At 41.8% G+C, this 17,305-nt stretch overlaps 1 protein-coding gene across 1 annotated transcript; it reads left to right on the plus strand.

Annotated features, from left to right (window-relative positions):
• The first annotated feature begins 384 nt into the window (after positions 1–384).
• On the plus strand, positions 385–15,360 carry LOC106568391 (anthrax toxin receptor 2). The gene is made up of 17 exons (XM_014138699.2): positions 385–803; positions 1,104–1,175; positions 1,751–1,822; positions 1,939–2,020; positions 2,109–2,213; positions 2,334–2,402; positions 2,886–2,966; positions 3,062–3,122; positions 3,240–3,335; positions 3,873–3,942; positions 4,718–4,796; positions 5,443–5,538; positions 5,656–5,712; positions 5,827–5,922; positions 6,127–6,306; positions 6,447–6,527; positions 14,607–15,360. The coding sequence occupies exons 1-17, from the start codon at positions 667–669 to the stop codon at positions 14,643–14,645; spliced, it is 1,473 nt and encodes a 490-aa protein (XP_013994174.1). The 5' UTR covers positions 385–666; the 3' UTR covers positions 14,646–15,360.
• The last annotated feature ends 1,945 nt before the right edge of the window (positions 15,361–17,305 follow it).

Below are 17,305 nucleotides of genomic sequence, written 5' to 3' on the forward strand. Positions count from 1 at the left end.
CATGCGATAGAGAAACCCTGTTTTTTGATGGATCACGCCAATGTTGGAATTCACTCTACACAGTATTCTAATGAGTGATGTCCATATTGTCACGTCCACAATGGCATGGCCATCAGAATCTGTCGAATTGAAGTTTTCAAACGAAACAATGTTTTTATTTCAGTGTGTAGAATGAAATTAAAAGTAATATCGACGTCTTTCTATGGTTTTGGCTATAATTAATTGCGTATCAAGCTCCAATAAAGTCTGGTTGTTGAACTGAAATAGTTACCTAAATTGTTTAATTTAACAAAACATTTTGTCACCTGCTGTCTCCCCAACGCTGGTGAGGGAGCGATCCGGTTCAACGTGTCCGGATCTCTTGCGCATGCCCACTTCAGATGGGATGGTACAGTATCAGCGGTGATGCGACCGGCCAAACCATTTAATTCTCTCAATTCAGACAATGTATATATAACAACTATGCGAGTGGCAAGGACGATCATCGGTATTTACAAAGACATATGCTAGTAACATGTCGCGTAAAAGTAATGTCAGTTTCTTGTCAATTCTTTCGTTGGAAAATCAGTCAGTCTTGAGCCTTGATTTATCTTGTTTTACATACAAGGAAGCGCATGTAAGGTAGACAGTGGTACAGTGCAATGTGCAAAATATAATTGAGAAAATATGATTTTTATCAAGGCAATGATCCTCAACGGACAAGGGATTGTATTTCTTCTTACCTTTCTAATAAACACATTATTTTGTCAAAGCGAAGAGGCATCTTGCCATGGAGCTTTTGATATTTATTTTGTTTTGGATAGGTAAGTAGCCTAGCCTATAAACTAAATGCAAGATGTAGTTGATATGAACGTGACTTCTTGTTCTGTTTTTTTTTATGTGGAAGTATCTTGTATCAACATGATTCAATAGCATCTATCAAGTGTCAGAGTGCGCGTATCAAGAATTTTATTATCAAATGATGTGTGTGAAAAAAACAAATCTGTAACAAGTAGTCAAAATGCTAATGTAAATAGTATTAAAATGACTAATGTTCTACTTCAGTCTGTATAGTCCTTGTATGGGTTTGTTTGGTTCAGAGAGTTTAATTGTGTGCTCTACAGGTCTGGTAGTGTGTATGATAACTGGGGAGAGATCTATGAATTTGTGGAGCAGCTCACCAACCGCTTTCTGAGGTAAACTGTCTATGCTCTCAGGTCATGCTCTCTATGAGGTTAAATTTGCCTTGAACATGTCACTATCCTTCAGGACAAAGCCCACACAACTCTCTCTCTCCCTTTCTCTCATGATACAAGTTTTCAGTATATTGACTGAATGAGCCCCTTTTATCAATGATTTACCAAGGGCATGTTTTCACAGCTGGAATCAATAGATAAACTTTAGTAAACACGGTCCTGTGAAAGTGGAGCATATCTTTATCGAGCAGAAGCCTAGGCATTTAACAAAAAGTAGGTCCACCAAACACTAGGATGCCTGGGATTATTTTTAAACTTAATAATGGGGTACTAAATTTAACTCCACAAAACATTCGGCACATCTGGCTGTGGTGGCAACTGGTGTATAATTGTAGGCTAATGTAGAAAAAAATGGTTAGCCCCAAAGGGTGTGGGGAGTAGGGCTAAGTAGAGCTACTGTTGGTGTAGTCTTTTAAATACAAAATGACCAGTCATTGCTGGAGTTAATCTGCTTCTGTATCTTCTTGGGTGTTTAATCCCGTTTATCCCCTTGTGTATCCCTGTGTTTGTTCTAGTCCAAAGATGAGAGTTTCCTACATAGTTTTCTCATCTAGAGCGGAGGTGATTCTACCACTAACTGGAGACAGGTACTACTACAGTAAACATACTTCACCTAACGAGATGGCACACACACTCTCTCGCGGTACACATCATCTCTCAGATAATATCGGACCTAAAATGCATATTTCTTGTTCCTTTGTAGGTATGAAATAGAGGAAGGCTTGAAAAAGTTAAGTGAAATCAGACCAGCTGGTGAAACATACATGCACGAAGGAATGAAAGTGGTATGAAGTTTTGATTCATAGCAGTTATATATATTTTTGTAGTTGTACTGTATGTGTTGTCCATTAAAACATGGCTTCCTACATGTAGGCTTCAGAGCAGATAAAGGCCCAGGTCACACGGTCATCCAGCATCATCATCGCTCTGACTGATGGGAAACTGGAGGTCTATCCCTATGAACTGACAGTAGAGGAGGTAATGCCATTATAATAGACTGTGATGAGCAATAACATAGTACTTACTTTGCTTTGAGCTCTTACTAGTACACAGCTATTTTCCATAAATGAATCTATTGGTCCTCTCTTTTTGTTTCAGGCTAATGCGGCCAGGGAGTTTGGTGCTAGAGTGTACTGTGTCGGTGTGAAGGACTTTGATGAGAGACAGGTATGATTTTGAAGTCTCACTTTATCAATTGTAGGCTGGAGAAGCACTCACAAACTGCACACAGCCATGCACAAACAGTATCCCTGCTGAAATATTTGTTTACAATGATGAGAGACTGTTGGATAAGCATGCACAATGCTGTAACAGCTGATTGATATTGATAACATAGTGAAAGGAAAATGAGAGTACCAGTTTAATGATTTGATCGTCTGTCCCTCTCAGCGAGCGTTAGCAGTCTGGACAGGAAGTCCGTTGTACTGTAGTCATCTAATAAGATCACGATCGTGCCAGCCCTGCTTCCTGTTATAGTTTCATTACATTAGATGAAAGCTTTGGAAACCAGGCAGGAAAACATCAACAGAGAGACAGAGTAATGGACAGGCAATGAGGGAGAGAGTGCTATGTCGTACGTTAGATGTGGAAAGGCAATCTCTCAGATGTTGTGTAACATCATAGAGTATGCTTGCATTCTTATCCCTACAGCTTGTTGACATTGCAGACAGCAAAGACCAAGTATTCCCAGTGTTGGCTGGATTTCATGCACTCAAAACCATTGTGAATTCGGTGAGGTCACAATAATTACATAGAGCAATATGTCAGAATAAACTTTAAGACACATACCATGTAATTTACATCATCGTTATTTATATTTTTCACAGATTTTGAAGAAATCCTGCAGGGAAATATTCAGTATAGAGCCCACTAATGTTTGTGTGAACGGTATGCTGCAAAGATTTAGTTTGTCATTATACTGATTAAATGTTATCAATATTGGTTAACATTATTATTCGTTTGTGCCCGAAAATCCTAACATTGTGACCCTCCATAACATTCCAGAATCTTTTAACATTGTGCTGAGAGGATATGATTTCACCCGTGGGAGGAGCCAGGAGGGAGTGATCTGTGTACTCACAGTCAACCAGAAGACATACAGTTAGTATACCCTACCACAAGCTCCATAATGCATCACATTCTGCATTGCAATATTGACATACCGACCTACTGTAAGAGTGCAAATTTACAATAACTCCCCCTAACCGCTTGTTACACCACATTCATTCATGTATATTACCAGATGACACAGTCCTTTGTAGTTGTACACCAAACAATGCTCTTCAATGCCATTCCTCAGGATTCATTCAATTTCATCATGGAAAGATGTTGGTCACCCAGTTCATTCTGTAGCCATACTAATAGAGTAATGAGACCATGGAGTGAATGTTGGGGCTCACTATTTTCCAAACCAGAGAGAACAGAACAGTGTCGTATTTAGTAGCTAGAGAACAGAGACGTCATTCTGTAGCCAGCTGAGTGCATGGAGCTAGTCTCTGTCTCATTGCTTAATATAGAACATAACAAGCAATGTCTCCTCACTGAGAGGGCATAGAGCTCACACACCCCTCCCTTTCACACTTTCTCTCGCTCCCCACAACCCCTCCCTCTCGCTCTCTCTCTTTCCCTCTCTCCCAGATGAGAGGCCCAGTGTGGTGCAGGATGGTTATCTGTTGTGTCCAGCACCAGTGCTGCATGAAGCCGGACAGTAAGTGCTGCACTTGATTCTCTCCTTGTGGAACTTCCTGTAGCCATAAATGGCCAGTGAGCTACTGAGCGTGTTCAGATGGCCAGATCAAAGGAATGGCGTGTTGTCTGTTGGTTGCCATGAGAGAAGAACCATGCTGAAACCCCAAGCTCCACTGCCGAAGACTACACACACTTTCATTCAGGGTGGGCAGTTGGTTCCACGGGTAACGGATCGATTGCTTTATAAAAGCAACAAAATCAAATAATTCAAGTATAAAAATAGAATAGAAGTTTGGTGGAGATTGGAGAATAAATGCGGTTCAGTCCTATTCCATTACAGTTACCTGCCTGGTTTCTTTATAAAATATAAACCGAATAGGCTGAACCATTTCAACCCCAAAAATCTATGTGATAACGTTGAATCAACGTGTGAAACTGATTGGAAAAGGACAGAGAAAGTCATCAACATCAGGGCAATTTCTTCTCCCAACTTTTACTCTAAATCCCAATGACATGGTAACATTTGTTGTTGATTGTTGACAACTCAACCAAATACGAATCAAAACTAGACGTTGAACTGATGTCTGTGCCCAGTGGCTTCCCACCGTTGACCATGTAATAGTGTTTACCCTGCCACCAGCATGCCTGTTTGCTATGGCACAGTGTCTTGGCATTTCAACGTTTGGTCTGCCAGGCCGATACTTCAATTAAGTTCGACCTGACCTACTTTGTTAGTCTCTTTCTCTCTCAGCAATAACAGAGAAATGGGCTGGATTGTCTTTCTCTCTCAATAGATCGATAGATGTGCTGATCAGCTTGAACAAGGGTCAGTCCTACATCTCAAGTCCATTCACTATCTACGCTACAGTATGTGTGAGTATCAGTATTACAGACAACACCAACACTCAAAACAAACAGCCTCACGCCACTGACATTCAGTTTGCTCAGTCTTAGTTCACCAAAGTCTAGTCTGATAAAGTCCATCAAATATTTAAGAAATAAGGCCCGGGGGGGTGTGGTATATGGCCAGTATACCACGGCTAAGGGCTGTTCTTAAGCACGACGCTACGTGGAGTGCCTGGATACAGCCCTTAGCCGTGGTATATTGGCCATATATCACAAACCCCTGAGGTGCGCTTTTGCTATTATAAACTGATTACCAATGTAATTAGAACAGTAAAAATACATGTTTTATCATACCCATGGTATACGGTCTGATAAACCACAGCTTTCAGCCAATCAACATTCAGGGCTTGAAACACCCAGTTTATCAAGTATGATATATTATATTTATGTTTGATATAAAGTAATCTGTTCAAGTCTGTGTTGTGTACCAGGCTGCTTTGTTTACCATTCAGACTCAGATTCAGATCAACTTTATATTCCACAAGAGGGAAATGAATTTGGTCATGTGCTTAAAAAGATGGTACATAAAACATAAAAACACAGAAACTATACAATAGAATTCATTCAGAGTGCTATAGCTACACATTTAAAGTGACAGTGTCTCCTGATGCAGTCTGATGGGACAGTGGTGCTGGTGCTGGTCTTGGTTCTCCTCCTGCTACTGGCTCTGGTTCTGCTGTGGTGGTTCTGGCCGCTCTGCTGCACTATTGTGAGTGGTTCAACGCAGCACTTTTCCCCTTGAAAAACAGAAACAGTATGAGTGAATCAGTTAAAATGGTTGTTGGTTGATAGTATATAGTAATGGAAGAAGGCTTCTATTTTACAGGTGATCAAGGACCCCCCTCCCCGTCGCCCCCCTCCTCCCCCTCCTCCACCAGTACCTGTGAGTGGACTGTCGCTTAGATCCTTAAGACTGTTGTTTAAATCAACATGAATGTCAGTTCATTCAGCTCTTCACAGGGTTAATGCAGTGGTTTCGCGGTGTCTCCTCCATTAGGAGCCTGAGGAGGACCCTCTGCCCAAGAGGAAATGGCCCATGGTGGATGCATCCTATTATGGGGGAAGAGGTATCGGAGGAATGAAACGCATGGAGGTATGTCAGAATGAGTATTACCCCATTCAACCCCATCTATTTGGGCTGCACTATATCTTGACAGTGAGTTGTGAGTCACTTTATTTTGAGTGATGTTAGTAACTCTAAAGGTCTGAATGGTTATTTTCTGCTACAAAAAATATATAAATGGTATAAAATGAAAGATGAACTGTATAAAAGAACCTAATGTAAAGTGTGTATTAGGTTCGATGGGGAGAGAAGGGTTCCACGGAGGAAGGTGCACGGCTAGAGAAAGCTAAGAACGCAGTGGTCACAATGGTGGAAGAGGAGGTGGAAGAAACCATTGGAAGAAAACCAATGCCTCAGAGCCCACGCCCTACCTATCACATCCCAGAACAGTCCAGATGGTACACACCCATCAAGGTTAGTTCGGATGCTTTCAAACCCAGTTGACAATGGCAGTCAGTAACTGATTTGATATCTTTAAGATTTTTTACTGGTTTCATCATATCTTTGTTTAAACTGGTTTCATCACCATGATTCTCATTGTTTCTTTCTCTCAGGGGCGTTTTGATGCTCTAGTAGCATTACTCAGGCACCAGTATGATCGAGTTGCTGTCATGAGACCAACAGCACAGGACAGGGTAAGGTACCCCCTTCTATAAATGTTTTCAGATTACTTCCTGAATTGACTGAATTTAAATGGAATTGACCAAACTCTGATTGCAACAAAAGAAAGAGAAAGGAAGAGAGAGAAAGAGAGGGAAAAGAAGAGAAAGAGAGAAAGAGAGAAAAGAAGAGAAAGAGAACGAGAGAAAGAGAAAGAGAGAGAAAAGAGAAAGAGAGAAAAGAAGACTGAGCTCTCTGTTTGGTCATTGTTGTCCAGTTTTCACACGTTAGTAACCTTGTCTAGCTCATCAGTGGCGAGGGGCAGTAAGGGAGAGAAAGAAAACCTACAAGGTTAGTTATGACTCTCCACTGAGAGAAGAGGATGGATGTCCATGTTGGTGTGACTGGCCACCCTGACCCTTAATGTCTACAGTGTGTTCGGAAAGTATTCGGACCACTTTACTTTTTCCACATTGTTACGTTACAGCCTTGTTCTAAAATTTATTAAAATGTTTTTCCCCCCTCTAATCTACACATAATACCCCATAATGACAAAGCAAAAACAGGTTTTTAGAAATATTAGCAAATGTATATATAAAAGAAACGTAAATATCACATTTAAATAAGTATTCAGACCCTTACTCGGTACTTTGTTGAAGCACCTTTGGCAGCGATTACAGCCTCGAGTCTTCTTGGGTATGACGCTACAAGCTTGGCATGACTGTGTGACTATGTACGCTGAGAGGCGGGAAGCAAGTTCAGAGTGAATACATTTAATTAATAAATGAACAAAACAAGAAACACAAACAGCGCAACGACATGAAACAGTAAAAATGACAACTGGGGAAGAAACCAAAGGGAGTGACATATAAAGGGCAGGTAATCAAGGAGGTGATGGAGTCCAGGTGAGGGTCATTATAGGCGCAACGCTGGTGACAGGTGTGTGCCCTAACGAGCAGCCTGGTGACCTAGAGGCCGGAGAGGGAGCACACGTGACAGTACCCCCTTCCCCGGAGTGTTCGGCTCCAGCCGCAGGACGCCAACCACAGGGACGATCCCGGGGATCCGGAGTGGACCGGTCGCCTCCACTGAGGCGCAAAAAACCTGACGAACCGGCTGAGGAGTGAGAGCCTGATGAGCCGGCTGAGACCTCCCCGGTTGCCTCGGTTGAGGCTCGGGAACCTGTTCATCCAGCTTTGGCTTGGGAGCCTATCGAACCCACTGAGGTATGGGAGCCTACAAACCGGCTGAGGCATGGGAGCCTACAAACCGGCTGAGGCCTCCCAGGTAGCTCCAGCTCCAGCTCCAACACCCGGACCCGACATCACCCCCAACACACACAACAACAACAAAAACACTCCCTGATGCTTCCCTTTGTTGAGTCGTCATTCTGTAAGCATGTACGCTGAGAGTCGGGAAGCAAGTTCAGAGTGAATACATAAAATAAATAAATGAACAAAACAAGAAACACAAACAGCGCATCAACATGAAACAGGAACAATGATGACTGGGGAAGAAACCAAAGGGAGTGACATACAGTTGAAATGGGAAGTTTACATACACATTAGCCAAATACATTTAAACTCAGTTTTTCACAATTCCTGACATTTAATCAGAGTAAAAAGTCCCTGTCTTAGGTCAGTTAGGATCACCACTTTGTTTTAAGAATGTGAAATGTCAGAATAATAGTAGAGAGAATGATTTATTTCAGCTTTTATCTCTTTCATCACATTCCCAGTGGGTCAGAAGTTTACATACACTCAAATAGTATTTGGTAGCATTGCCTTTAAATTGTTTAACTTGGGTCAAACGTTTCGGGTAGCCTTCCACAAGCTTCCCACAATAAGTTGGGTGAATTTTGGCCCATTCCAAAATTCAGGGCTTTGTGATGGACACTCCAACACCTTGACTTTGTTGTCCTTAAGCCATTTTGCCACAACTTTGGAAGTATGCTTGGGGTCATTGTCCATTTGGAAGACCCATTTGCGACCAAGCTTTAACTTCCTGACAGATGTCTTGAGATGTTGCTTCAATATATCCACATCATTTTCCATCCTCATGATGCCATCTATTTTGTGAAGTGCACCAGTTCCTCCTGCAGCAAAGCACCCCCACAACATCATGCTGCCACCCCTGTGCTTCACAGTTGGGATGGTGTTCTTCGGCTTCCAAGCCTCCCCCTTTTTCCTCCAAACATAACGATGGTCATTATGGCCAAACAGTTCTATTTTTGTTTCATCAGACCAGAGGACATTTCTCCAAAAAGTACAATCTTTGTCCCCATGTGCAGTTGCAAACCGTAGTCTGGCTTTTTTATGGTGGTTTAGGAGCAGTGGCTTCTTCCTTGCTGAGCGGCCTTTCAGGTTATGTCGATATAGGACTCGTTTTACTGTGGATACAGATACTTTTGTACCTGTTTCCTCCAGCATCTTCACAAGGTCCTTTGCTGTTGTTCTGGGATTGATTTGCACTTTTCGCACCAAAGTACGTTCATCTCTAGTAGACAGAACGCATCTCCTTCCTGAGCGGTATGACGGCTGTGTGGTCCCATGGTGTTTATACTTGCGTACTATTGTTTGTACAGATGAACGTGGTTCCTTCAAGCATTTGGAAATTGCTCCCAAGGATGAACCAGACTTGTGGAGGTCTACAATTTTTTTCTGAGGTCTGATTTCTTTTGAGTTTCCCATGATGTCAAGCAAAGAGGCACTGAGTTTGAAGGTAGGCCTTCAAATACATCCATAGGTACACCTCCAATTGACTCAAATTATGTAAATTAGCCTATCAGAAGCTTCTAAAGCCATGACATAATTTTCTGGAATTTTCCAAGCTGTTTAAAGACACAGTCAACTTAGTGTATGTAAACTTCTGACCCACTGGAATTGTAATACAGTGAATTATAAGTGAAATAATCTGTAAACAATTGTTGGAAAAATTACTTGTGTCCTGCACAAAGTAGATGTCCTAACCGACTTGCCAAAACTATAGTTTGTTAACAATAAATTGGTGGAGTGGTTGAAAAACAAGTTTTAATCACTCCAACCTAAGTGTATGTAAACTTCCGACTTCAACTGTATAAAGGGCAGGTAATCAAGGAGGTGATGGAGTCCAGGTGAGTGTCATTATGCACGTAACGCTGGTGACAGGTGTGCACCCTAACGAGCAGCCTGGTGACCTAGAGGCCAGAGAGGGAGCATACGTGACAGACTGTATTTGGGGAGTTTCTCCCATTTTTCTCTGCAGATCCTCTCAAGCTCGGGCAGGCTGGATGGGGAGCGTCGCTGCATAGCTATTTTCAGGTCTCTCCAGAGATGTTAGATCGGGTTCAAGTCCGGGCTCTGGGCCACTCAAGGACATTCAGAGACTTGTACCGAAGCCACTCCTGCGTTGTCTTGGTTGTGTGCTTAGGGTTGTTGTCCTGTTGGAAGGGGAACCTTCACCCCAGTCTGAGGTCCTGAGTGCTCTGGAGCAGATTTTCATCAAGTATCTCTCTGTACTTTGCTCCATTAATCTTTCCCTCGATCCTGACTAGTCTCCCAGTCCCTGACTCTGAAAAACATCCCCACAGCATGATGCTGTCACCACCACCGTGCCAAGTTTCCTCCAGACGTACCGCTTGGCATTCAGGCCAAAGAGTTCAATCTTGGTTTCATCTGACCAGATAATCTTGTTTGTTATGGTCTGAGACTCCTTTAGGTGTGTTTTGGCAAACTCCAAGCGGGCTGTCATGTGCCTTTTACTGAGGTGTGGCTTCTGATGTCTACTCCCCCGATTGCTCAGTTTTGCCAGACGACCAGCTCTTGGAAGTCTTGGTGGTTCCAAACTTCTTCATTTTTAAGACTGATGGAGGCCACTGTCTTGTTTGAGTCCTTTAATGCTGCAGACATTTTTTGTTACCCTTCCCCAGATCTGTGCCTCGACACAATCCTGTCACGGAGCTCTACGGACAATTCCTTCGACCTCATGGCTTGGTTTTTGTTCTGACACTGTCAGCTGTGGGACATTATATATACAGGTGTGTGCCTTTCCAAATTCAATCAATTTAATTTACCACAGGTGGACTCCAATCAAGTCGTAGAAACATCTCAAGGATGATCAGTGGAAACAGGATGCACCTCAATTTCGAGTCTCATAGCAAAGTGTGTTAACATTTATGTAAATAAAGTATCTGTTTTTTATTTTTTATACATTTGCAAACATTTCTAAAAACCTGTTTTCACTTCGTTATTATGAGGTATTGTGTATAAATTGATGAGGAAAAACAATTATTTAATCAATTTTATAATAAGGCTGTAACGTAGCAAAATGTGGAAAAAGTCAAGGGGTCTGAATACTTACCGAATGCATTGTATTAGCACCATTATGTGAGGCCTCTGCCCTGTCACAGTCAGCTCAGGACAGCACTAACGAGATAACAAGCAGAGCAGGGCTGGATGTAAACGAGGATGGGGGGATGTCATACTGTGTTCTTATACTCTGTCACGCTGTGTTCGTGTACTCTGTCACGCCGTGTTCGTGTACTCTGTCACGCTGTGTTCGTGTACTCTGTCACGCTGTGTTCGTGTACTCTGTCACGCTATGTTCGTGTACTCTGTCACGTTGTGTTTGTGTACTCTGTCACGCTGTGTTCGTGTACTCTGTCACGCTGTGTTCGTGTACTCTGTCACGCTGTGTTTGTGTACTCTGTCATGCTGTGTTCGTGTACTCTGTCACACCGTGTTCGTGTACTGTAGTACGTGTTAATTAAGACACTGGTCATTCATACTATTGTCCTGTCATTATAGACCAGACACTCTAGGTAAGTGCAGGATGCTGGTCATCGTCTTTCCTTTAATAAGGGAGGTGGGGTCTGTCTGGGGTGTCAGTTCATGTGATAATACTATACTGAATTTGTTCTGAATTACTACACTACATTTACTATAACAACGTTTTGTTGTAAATGTTTTATTTCTTGGTTATGGTTTTGTAAGTTACAGGTCAGTTGAGGTCAAATGTAACGTATTATTATGGTTCCAGATTTCGGTTTCAACTTAAAACTGCAACCAAAATGTACTATTTCAAGCAAAACTGCGTAAAACATCTTGGCTTCAATAAGTAATTGATAAATGTGAACATTGAACAGCCATACTAGCTGTAAGCATGCGTTTAACCATGCACCAATTCCTCTTCCTGGTGTGTGGCTATAGGAGGGCTGGTACCTACAGTTCCTCTTCCTGGTGTGTGGCTATAGGAGGGCTGGTACCTACAGTTCCTCTTCCTGGTGTGTGGCTATAGGAGGTCTGGTACCTACAGTTCCACTTCCTGGTGTGTGGCTATAGGAGGGCTGGTACCTACAGTTCCTCTTCCTGGTGTGTGGCTATAGGAGGGCTGGTACCTACAGTTCCTCTTCCTGGTGTGTGGCTATAGGAGGGCTGGTACCTACAGTTCCTCTTCCTGGTGTGTGGCTATAGGAGGGCTGGTACCTACAGTTCCTCTTCCTGGTGTGTGGCTATAGGAGGGCTGGTACCTACAGTGGCTTGCGAAAGTATTCAACCCCCTTGGCATTTTTCCAATTTTGGAATTAAAATAGATTTTTTGGGGGGTTTGTATCGTTTGATTTCCACAACATGCCTACCACTTTGATGATGCAAAATATTTTTGATTGTGAAACAAACAAGAAATAAGACAAAAAAACAGAAAACTTGAGCGTGCATAACGATTCAACCCCCCCAAAGTCAATACTTTGTAGAGCCAGCCAAGTCTCTTGGGTATGTCTCTATAAGCTTGGCACATCTAGCCACTGGGATTTTTGCCCATTCTTCAAGGCAAAACTGCTCCAGCTCCTTCAAGTTGGATGGGTTCCGCTGGTGTACAGCAATCTTTAAGTCATACCACAGATTCTCAATTGGATTGAGGTCTGGGCTTTGACTAGGCCATTCCAAGACATTTAAAAGTTTCACCTTAAACCACTCAGGTGTTGCTTTATCAGTATGCTTAGGGTCATTGTCCTGCTGGAAGGTGAACCTCTGTCCCAGTCTCATATCTCTGGAAGACTGAAACAGGTTTCCTTCAAGAATTTCCCTTTATTTAGCACCATCCATCATTCCTTCAATTCTGACCAGTTTCCCAGTCCCTGCCGATGAAAAACATCCCCACAGAATGATGCTGCCACCACCATGCTTCACTGTGGGGATGGTGTTCTCGGGGTGCTGCTGCTACTCTCTGTTTATCATATATGCATAGTCATTTTAACTATACATTCATGTACATACTACCTCAATTGGGCCGACCAACCAGTGCTCCCGCACATTGGCTAACCAGGCTATCTGCATTGTGTCTCGCCACCCACCACCCGCCAACCCCTCTTTTACGCTACTGCTACTCTCTGTTCATCGTATATGCATAGTCACTTTGACCATATCTACATGTACATACTACCACAATCAGCCTGACTAACCGGTGTCTGTATGTAGCCTCGCTACTTTTATAGCCTCGCTACTGTATATAGCCTGTCTTTTTACTGTTGTTTTATTTCTTTACTTACCTATTGTTCACCTAACACCTTTCTTGCACTATTGGTTAGAGCCTGTAAGTAAGCATTTCACTGTAAAGTCTACACCTGTTCAATCCGGCGCACGTGACAAATAAACTTGGATTTGATTTGATGAGAGGTGTTGGGTTTGCGCCAGACATAGCATTTTCCTTGATGGCCAAAAAGCTCAATTTTAGTCTCACCTGACCAGAGTACCTTCTTCCATATGTTTAGGGAGTCTCCCACATGCCTTTTGGCGAACACCAAACGTGTTTGCTTATTTTTTCCTTTATTAAATTAAGCAATGGCTTTTTTTCTGGACACTCTTCCGTAAAGCCCAGCTCTGTGGAGTGTACCGGCTTAACGTGGTACTATGGACAGATACTCCAATCTCCGCTGTGGAGCTTTGCAGCTCCTTCAGGGTTATCTTTGGTCTCTTTGTTGCCTCTCTGATTAATGCCCTCCTTGCCTGGTCCATGAGTTTTGGCAGGTTTGTTGTGGTGCCATATTCTTTCAATTTTTTAATAGTGCTCTGTGGGATGTTCAAAGTCTCCTTGGTCTTCGTGGTGCCGCTTGCTTGGTGGTGCCCCTTGCTTGAGTGGTGTTGCAGACTCTGGGGCCTTTCAGTGTATATATACTGAGGTGTATATAGGTGTATATATACAGGTGTATATATACTGAGATCATGTGACAGATCATGTGACACTTAGATTGCACACAGGTGGACTTTATTTAACTAATTATGTGATTTCTGAAGGTAATTGTTTGCAACAGATCTTATTTAGGGGCTTCATTGCAAAGGGGTTGAATACATATGCACGCACCACTTTTCTGTTTTTTATTTTTGAGAATTTTTTGAAACAAGTGATTTTTTTTCATTTCACTTCACCAATTTTGACTATTTTGTGTATGTCCATTACATGAAATCCAAATAAAAATCCATTTAAATTACAGGTTGTAATGCAACAAAATAGGAAAAACACCAAGGTGGATGAATACTTTTGCAAGGCACTGTACCTGCTCTATACTCGCCTGGGATAATGATGGGCGCTCCCTTCTTGACAGAATGGGAGTGGCTGTCTGTTCAGCCAGTTATGCTCTCGTGCTTGATTGGCTAAAATTGATGTTGTGACATTGCGCCGGCCCATTCGCCATCTCCACCTTACCCATTACAGGCTGCCTCAATTGAGTTTAATTATGATCAATTATTGTAAATACCAACTCTGCATTGTCCAAAAATGTCCATGATATGCCACGTATATAGCGACTCCCATTAGGAGCTCATTTTGTAACTGATGTACCTTATTAATCTGAGATAAACAAGTCCATACATGGTTGGGAGAATGGGTAGATACAGCCATGCACTATTCTTCATGAGGATTAGGCTGATATGGAGGTGGGGGTGGGGAGGTGTTACTACTGTAATGAAATATAGTGTATGCTAAGGAAGCACTGCTGTTCATTTTCTAATAAGTGTAGAATACAATAGGTACATTTAAGCCTAACTGCTCTCTATTGTAAAAAAGGATGTGTTCTTAATAACTTACCTGGTAAAGTGAAAGGTTTAAATGGAATAAATAATCTGCATTTTGTTTCGTTTCAGGGGCGCTGTGTGAATTTCACCCGAGTTCCCAATCATTAGGTCAAACACACCATAATCTTTGGACTATGAGGCTATGGAGAGAACAGGAGCCCATAGCCGTGGGAAGAATGGGTGCTGAGGGTGCTCTAGGCACCCTGGAAAAAATATATATAAAACATTTATTATTACATATTTTATTTTTATTTATATATATATATATATATAAAAAATACTTCACAAAAGTAGTACACTGGGGCTTTGCTAGTCCTGTATTTGCGGACCGATATAGCCGCCTGTATCAGCACCACCACCCTCAAACTACTTCCTGCGACTATGCAGGAGCCTATGGACAACACACCTAAACATCCAACTGTAAATGTGCCTCTCCTAGAACTTATTATTTAACATGTATTTATCTGGGATAAAACAAGGCTGTTCAGTAGCATTCAACAATGTTAGCTTGCTTACTTGCTATAAAATCCTCATGTCACAGTTTCATTTATTGTCAGGAGTCATTCAAGTTCAAGTCTGTTTATTGGTCATATAAACATGATATACAATTCAATAGTTCACTTACAGGTTCACCTCTTGACAATAAAACAACAATCGTAAGTAATTAAGTGAATAAAAGAGTACTAAAAATAAAGCTCAGTGAATGAAAAAAAATTGGATAGAAATGTTGACATTTTTTGTACACAGTGTATTTCTCTTATTTTTTACTCAAGCTCTGCTGTTTCAAATGTGGTTTTCTAAATAAAGATATTTTTCAACATTCTGTGGAAAGATTGTAAGGGTTTCACTTTCAAGTAAAACTACAACGGGGTCCTATTTTTCCCAAGCTGCAGACCTAATCTCATTCATGTTGCTAAATGCCATAATACAAATCACATGGTTTATCTAATCCCTTTGACCTAATGCTTATTGTACATAAAAACCCTGCTTCGGTTTCCAGTCCCCGAGGACAAACAGAACAAGAGAGAATAATGTCAGATCCGCGTTTTATTTTCTAGAGGAGGTATTTAGGGGAAAGACTATTATAATTGCAGAATGCAATGGACTTGATACACATAATTTGCATATAAAATCCAATGGGAATCCCAAAATAATTGATTTACATGATAAAATGTACATAAATAAACAGTACGCCTACTCCTACATTTTCATCAGTCTATGTGGCTACTTATTTTCCCATCATTGTAGCTGCCTATGATGTGATCATAAAATCTGGTGAATTTGCTTATCTACAGTACCAGTCAAAAGTTTGGACACACCTCAAGGGTTTTTCTTTATTTTTACTATTTTCTACATTGTAGAATAATAGCGAATACATCAAAACTATGAAATAACACATATGGAATCATGTAGTAACCAAAAAAGTGTCAAACAAATCAAAATATATTTAAAATGTTAGATTTTTCAAAGTAGCCACCCTTTGCCTTGATGACAGCTTTGAACACTCTTGGCATTCTCTCAACCAGCTTCATGAGGAATACTTTTCCAATAGTCTTGAAGGAGTTCCCACATATGCTGAGCACCTGATGGCTGATTTTCCTTCACTCTGCGGTCCAACTCATCCCAAACCATCTCAATTGGGTTGAGGTCGGGTGATTGTGGAGGCCAGGTCATCTGATGCAGCACTCCATCACTCTCCTTCTTGTTAAAATAGCCCATACACAGCCTGGAGGTGTGTTGGGTCATTGTCCTGTTGACAAACAAATGATAGTCCCACTAAGCGCAAACCAGAAGGGATGGCATATCACTGCAGAATGCTGTGGTAGCCATGCTGGTTAAGTGTGCCTTGTATTCTATATAAATCATAGACAGTGTCACCAGAAAAGCACCCCCACACCATCACACCTCCTCCTTCATGTGTCACAGTGGGAACCACACATGCAGAGACCATTTGTTTTCCTACACTGCGTCTCACAAAGACACAGAGGTTGGAACCAAAAATCTCCAATTTGGACTCAGTCCACTGGTCTAATGTCCATTACTCGTGTTTCTTGGCCCAAGCAAGTCTCTTCTTCTTATTGGTGTGCTTTAGTAGTGGTTTCTTTGAAGCAAATCGACCACGAAGGCCTGATTCACGCAGTCTCCTCTGAACAGTTGATGTTCAGAGGAAGGCCCTAAAAATTGTCAGACTCCAGCCAACCTAGTCATAGACTGTTCTCTCTGCAACCGCAAGGCAAGCGGTATCGGAGCGTCAAGTCTAGGTCCAAAAGGCTTCTCAACAGCTTCTACCCCCAAGCCATAAGACTCCTGAACACATAATCAAATGGCTACCCAGACTATTTGCATTGCCCCCCCCCCTACTCTTTTACTCTGCTGCTATTCTCTGTTTATTATCTATGCATAGTCACTTTAACTCTACCTACATGTACATATTACCTCAATTATCTCTACTAACTGGTGCCCCCGCACATTGACTCTGTACCGGTACCCCCTGTATATAGCCTCACTATTGTTATTTTACTGCTGCTCATTAATTATTTGTTACTTTTATTTCTTATTTTTTTACTTAACAGGTATTTTTCTTCAAACTGCATTGTTGGTTATTAAGGGCTTGTAAGTAAGCATTTCACTCTAAGGTCTGTTGTATTCAGCGCATGTGACAAATACAATTTGATTTGATTTGTTTTGATGTGTCTGTTACTTGAACTCTGTGAAACATTTACTAGGGCAGCAATCTGAGGTGCAGTTAATTGCCGATTTCTGAGGCT

This window comes from Salmo salar, chromosome ssa13, assembly GCF_905237065.1.
Source record: "Salmo salar chromosome ssa13, Ssal_v3.1, whole genome shotgun sequence".
Classification (NCBI taxonomy): Eukaryota; Metazoa; Chordata; class Actinopteri; order Salmoniformes; family Salmonidae; genus Salmo; species Salmo salar.